The 6,144-nt window shown below is 63.8% G+C and overlaps 2 protein-coding genes across 2 annotated transcripts; one reads left to right on the top strand and one right to left on the bottom strand.

The window, feature by feature from the left end:
* Window positions 1–172: 172 nt before the first annotated feature.
* Window positions 173–1,500, top strand: EMIHUDRAFT_118700 (hypothetical protein; the record flags this gene model as incomplete). The annotated part of the gene is made up of 2 exons (XM_005769538.1): window positions 173–666; window positions 1,125–1,500. The coding sequence occupies 2 exons, from the start codon at window positions 173–175 to the stop codon at window positions 1,498–1,500; spliced, it is 870 nt and encodes a 289-aa protein (XP_005769595.1).
* Window positions 1,501–2,780: 1,280 nt separating this feature from the next.
* EMIHUDRAFT_244373 (hypothetical protein) lies at window positions 2,781–4,107 on the bottom strand (the record flags this gene model as incomplete). Its single annotated transcript, XM_005769537.1, has 2 exons — window positions 2,781–3,069; window positions 3,095–4,107. The coding sequence occupies 2 exons, from the start codon at window positions 4,105–4,107 to the stop codon at window positions 2,781–2,783; spliced, it is 1,302 nt and encodes a 433-aa protein (XP_005769594.1).
* Between the last annotated feature and the right edge of the window lie 2,037 nt (window positions 4,108–6,144).

Here is a 6,144-nt window from a genome sequence, read left to right as displayed (position 1 = left end):
CCGGTCTAGAAAAGAAGGTTCACCGTGAGAGGCTCGTCCTCCGACTCTCACGCCTGCAAGCCGACTGGGGCACCGGAAAATTATTCCGAGCCGGCGGTCCTCGCGTCCGACTGGGTGAGTGACTCCTGAGCCACCCCGATACCGCTCGGACCGCCTATCCGCGTCGGCGTCCATGCAGCCGGAGCAGTCGAAACGTGGGCGTCCGAGCGTCGCCTGTGCCAATTGCCGAGCTGCCAGACGGGCCTGCGACGGCAAGTTCGCCGACTGCGCCAAGTACGTGTCGCTACCCACGACCGCCTCCGACGCTGCCGGCCCGTCCCAGCCAGCCTCGCCACCTCCGAGCCGGCCTGTTCGCTCCAAGGTGAGCCCGGGCGGCTCGGAGCATCGCGGCGCTCCGATTGCCCTCGCCGCCGAGCCGGCTTACTCGCCCGAGGAGGAGATGCGCGACAGGACCGACCGACGCTACGATCTCAAGCAGCGGCGGACGTCGGAAGAGGCGGTGGTCGCAGTGGGAGAGCAGCTGGCCTCCGCGGGCTGGGCGGCCGATGCGGTCATCGAGGAGGATGGCAGGACGAGGAGCGGGCAGCTCGACTCCAAGCAGGCGGACGGCCGCCTGATGGAGCTGCTCGTCGTCGCCTCCGCCTCCGTGTCGCCGGACGCGCCGCTGTCCCTCCAGCTGGAGCAGGCGGCTGGCAGTCTGGGCCAAGCGGCCGTTGCTCGAGCTCGCCGCCGACAAGGTGCCCGACTTGATGGCGTCCAAGCACTACGAGGGCGGCATGACGACGGCGGCGGTCGCCTCCAACAACGGCTTCTCGTTCGCCCGCTCGCGCCTGGGCTGCTACTGCTCGCCGCCGCCGGGGGGGTCCTGCATCCACGTCGGCTGGACCGGCCAGCTGAGCCTAGGCAAGGTCTGCCCGACGTCTTCGGGCGGCGGCGGGGGCGGCGGCGGCGGCGGTGGCGGCGGCGGTGGCGGCGGCGGCGGCGGGGGTGGCGGCGGCGGCCGCCGCCAAACGCGCCAGGCGACGGCGACGGCGGGGGCGGCGGCGGCGGCGGTGGCGAGGACGCCGCGCGAATACCGCAAGACCATCGGAAAGGGCACGGTGGTCTGCATGCCGGGCGACGAGGCGCACCTCTGCCCACCCCTCGCTCTGCGCGCCGCCCTATCCACTCACCCCTCCTCACCCCGGCCAGGACGACGAGACGGCCGACGGCGAGACGACGTGGTTCGCGACGGCGCGCGGCCCGGAGGAGAAGAACGAGTCGACGATCACGTGCGGCCCGACGACGCTGGTCAAGAACCACTACTCGGTGCCAGTCGAGTGGGTCAACTTGCACGAGCTCAACGACGAGTTTGCCATCTTCAAGGCTTGGCCGAGCGAGCAAAACCGCGTCGCCGCGACGCACCTGCTCGCCGTGCCAGAGCTCAAGTGGGCGAAGGAGGAGGGCGGCCTCTTCTACCTCGCCCGCAGCGAGTACGACCTCGCGTGCGGGCAGGTTTGAGGACGCATGCGAGTAGAGATAGGCTCAGGCGCATGACGTACGCAGCGGGTACACCGCGCGCGTGTATGTGTGTGTGTGTGTCCCTGTCTCTTATTTGTCTAAGGTCTGTCTCTGTTTGAGGTGGTCTCTCAGTGAGAGTCTATCTGAGGTGTCGCTCGGGTTGTTGCCTTAACTAGATAACATTCCCATTTTCTTTAATAGCGGCTAGTTTGTCACAACACGTGCCGCAAGACACGGCGCTTCCGATTAACCAAGTCATTATCTTGGACGCATCCCTCTCGACGCGAAGAGCCATGCAGTCACTCGAATTGCTTGGACCTCTCCTGCAAGTAGAACGAAACATTCTTGGAGCTTCCCCCTACATGCAGGAACGCATCTCATCCGTGGCGACGCGCTGAGCCACCGAGCCGTACTCGGCCGCGCCGCCGCGTCGAGGCACGGGTCCCCCGCCAAGCAGCGACGCCGAAGCGTCGACCGATAGAGCGCCACGCCCAGCAGTATGGGCGTCGACCGCTCTCTCGAGCGGCCGCGTGGCAGTGCGTGGCGCGGGCGCCACGGGCGGCAAGCGTGGAGCCGCTGGAAGAGCCGATGCGAGCCGTGGACGGCAGACGCTCCCCACGTCGCCGAGAGAGGCTGTGGGAGAGGGCTCAGGAGGCCACCGGAGGCGCCGGGAGGCTCGGGAGGCGCTAAAAAGTGGCCCGGGCGCCTCGCGCCACCCGTCTGGTGGGGCTGGGTGGGCTCAGGAATTAATCCAGGATTTTAAGGTGATCCACTACACCTGACCGAGAATTGGATGCACAGAGCCGTAATATATGCGTAAACTCGCTGTGTGAGCTGTGAGGGAGCTGCGGAGAGCGAGAGGATATCCGACTTCCGAGAAATCCACACCTCGCAAACACGCACACGCAACAACACGCACAAGAGAACAAATGGCGAAGTGCAACGTGACAAGCCGACAGCGACATAAGGTTAGCACCCGTGGGCGAGCCGCGAGCAGCGCACGACACACATTGTATACACTTTATACAGCAGCTTATACAGGCCACAGAGGCGCACAGCGCGCGCAACGCCCCTCCACGTCTATCTCTCTCTCCACTTGCGCGCGGCTGCGGTAACACGCAGCAGACAGTTCGTGAGCGTGCACAGCGCAGGAAGGTGTTTGGCAGTGGGCGCCTCGGTCTCGCGCCCCTACCTCTATTTAAAGTGTGGGGACGCGCACGCGGAGGGTCGGCGGGCACGCTCATCGGGGTCGATATGTGTCGGGGCCCCTGTGTGGTCTGTCAGAGCGCCCACTCCACACTTCCCGTCTCGTCGAATTGCCCGATGCACTCGCACGCGGGGTATGGCGCCAGTAAGGGCTCAAGCGTGCCGGCGGTGAGATCGCAAATCTCCTTGATGCGGCGCACAAGCGAAGCGCTCTGGTTGAAGCGCTCCTTGGGGGAGAGCGGGCGGACGGTCGCCCCGTCGACGAGCACGCCGCCTTCCGCACGGCAAATGTCGTCTTCTTCCGCATCCTTCGAAGCGGCGCGAGAATCGATAGGTAGCAAATCGATCGTGGTGTAGCGCCTCCTGAGTCTCCGCAGGAACAGCGTACATGTCCCACATTAGTGCCGTGACGTTCCCGGTGTTCATCCCCGTCATATAGCGTCCTGCAGGCATCCAGTAGCATCCGCTCTCGCGCACTGTCACCGGCTCCACCATGTCGAGCAGAAGCGTCATCTCTCCCTGCTGCACGCAAGTAACACCCGTCCAGTCGTGGGTGTGCACGAGCGCGCGCGTGAAAGGAATGCGGGTCGTCCTCTCCGCGTAGAGGCGGTGGTTGTCGCCCGGGAGGGTATTGCGACCGGATCCCAAGACGGCGTAGAAGTCGAGCATGTCCCCCGAGTGACCGCCCTGCACAGGATACGAGGGCTCCATTGCAACGACCTTGCCAGCATTGTCCGAGCGGGCGGTTGTCGGCACGAGCCACTGCACTGTGGGCGCCGGCTCGCCGTTGATTACGCACTCGTACTCACACGAATCAGGGGAAACGGTGGCGTTCGAGTGCCCTGCGCACGTTGCATACGTCTTGCATTGCTGCTCGTGAACTTCGGAGCATGTGGGGCATCCGACGATGCCGAGACTCCACTGTGACGAAGGCTCGCAGATTCTCCCGTCCACCTCCAGGTAGCCCGGGCTGGCGGTGTAGAGGAAGAACTGAGCGGGCGAGTCTGAGCTGACCACGCTCAGAGGCTCCTGCGGCAGCAAGAGGCACTCGCCAGTTTTCGCTAACTTGCCAGCTGCGCCTTGCAGCACGAGCCGAATCTGGCCCCGCTTCACGCACAGCATGCCACTCTGGTCGTACTGCTTGATGGGCGAACGCACGTGCCCCGGCCACTCGTGGTAGAGCACACTTACGGCGTAGGTGGGGAGCCCGTCGCCCTCATGCACTCTGTCCGAGAGATCCTCCACGAGTAGCGGCACGCCTGGGATCGCTTTGGCCGGAGGCAGCGCAGCCGGGCAGCGCATGCGAAGCCCGCTCGCGCAGTTCCCCTCCGAAATTGCCGCCTCCTGGCAGGACGGGGCGAAGGCGCTGGCAGCGGCGAAGGCGAGCGCGAGCATCTTCATATATATATATATCGTGTGGAGTGTGGCCAGAGTTATCCATCGAGTGTGAGGGGGACCGGGAGGCGGTAAGCCGTCGTCGCCCGGCGCTGCATGCAGCACCGTGGCGATGGCGCTAAGAGGTTCCTCTTTTCCGCGCCCCCCCCGCAAGGCGCGCGATACAAAAAAAAAAGTGTGCCGACCGACGAAAAAAGCGGCGCTTGAACCGCAACGAATTTTACCACGGTTTGTCTCGCACGACACTGGGCATCACAAAGAACCGTGGAAAAGACACCACACACACCACAAAGGGATTTCGCACGCTAGCTAGGAAAGAAAGAAAGAAAGAAGGAAACGAGGGTGGACGGCAAGCCGCCACCACAAAGCTGCAAGAGGTGTGGTGCTAGCCGTCGCCCATCCTCGGGCGCCTACCTCTTCAAAGAAAGAAAACAGACACACCTAAGCAAGGGAGGGATGGGAGGACGGCACGCCGCCACCACACAGGGATTTTTTTTCACAGGGATTTTAAGGAGAAGAGTGTGGGGCTAGCCGTCGCCCACCCTAACCCTTGGTCGTCTGCCTCTTTCTATCTCCCTTCGCAGCCTTCGCAGTGCTAAATAAATAAATAAATACAACGGACATCCCAAGCTAGGGCTGGGTCGAGGACAGACACGTCCCCACCTTTGCAGGATTTTGCAAAAGCGAGGGGGGAGAGAGCCTTCGCAGTGCCTCGCCGATTCTCCGGGTTTGCAAATTCTTATAAACTGTCCACGTTGCACGAGTAGGAATCCTATGTCGGGCAGCTGCTTGGGGCAGACACTAGTTGCACTCCTCTTCGCCGGCGCAGGGAGCGTGCTGGTCAGGTCGCCACAGGGGGCGCAGTGCCTGCGCCTCACGCAGTCACGCACTGCGCACACGAGCAGCGCTGTCGCGCCAGCCGGCCACCCAGGTCGTCGCGCAGCCGCCCCGCCGCAGCCGCAGCTGCGTCGCACGACAGCGTGTGCGCTCACCTATGCTGCTCACCGGCGGAAGCCTGCTGCTCAGTGCCAGCGCGCTCCTGCAGCTGCCGCCGTCGCCGCTCTCATGTGTTCCATGGCGAGCGCCGCCGAGGCCGCCGTCGATTCGACGCTGCGAGGTGCGGCGTATGTCGAGGCATACGCCAAGACCGATCCGGCGCTGCAGACGTTTGAGCCGCGAGGGATCACGCCCGAGGACACGGTCGTGTTCATCATTGGCTCCGTCCCCTTTGTGTGGGCGACGATCGAGTTTTGGCGGCGCATTGCCTTCGGAGAGTCCTTCGGGACAGGCAAAGACTCGGTGATCATCAACGACACGAGCGGCAAGCGCAAGAAGCCGCAGCAGCGCGTGCTCGGCCAGGACGCGATCACTGCCGCCTACATCCTCTTCGCGCTGGCCGGCGCGAGCGCGGTGCTTGTCGTCGTCGCCGGCGTCGATGTGCTCGGCCTGTGACGCGAGCACGCCGATCAAAGATTTCAAGTGCGGTTGCGTCGACGGCTCCTTGTGTGATTTTCATGAACTCGCAAAAGGAACGTGTGCCAATCACGGTGAATAGGCACACCGACGTACAGCAAATCTATCAACATGCAGGACTATCGACTAGCCGCATACCCAACGGATTATGGGTACGGGGACGTGGAGTAAAAAGTATGTGCATACCGTGCTACAGCAGTGGGACGCGGCGCTCTAGTAGTCGCGATCACATGTCCATCTCTCTAGCTAGCTGACGCCTGGCGGCGCGTCGGAGGGCGGCCGCGCCATGACCTGCACTTCGGCGGCAGACACCAGCGGTCGTGGCCTGCGTCGACAAACTCTCAGCGCACGGCTCGGCTCGGTCGTGGCTGTAGCCCGCCGGACCGCTCCGTCGTCCGTCGCGGACTCAGCCGTTGCGTAAGCCTTTGCGCACATTACGTGGGACGATCTGTGACTCCGCCCGGTTTGCCAGACTACTCCCTTAAATCACGCGTTATACAGCTCCGACGGGTGCCACTCTCTTGCTAGAGACGTCGCTGGCCGCCAACCTCCGTTCCTGCAACCATTGTT

This window comes from Emiliania huxleyi (assembly GCF_000372725.1).
Source record: "Emiliania huxleyi CCMP1516 unplaced genomic scaffold EMIHUscaffold_418, whole genome shotgun sequence".
In the NCBI taxonomy this organism is placed as follows: Eukaryota; Haptophyta; order Isochrysidales; family Noelaerhabdaceae; genus Emiliania; species Emiliania huxleyi.
The sequence above is the reverse complement of the archived record's forward strand: the minus strand, read 5'-3'. Positions and strand labels throughout refer to the sequence as shown.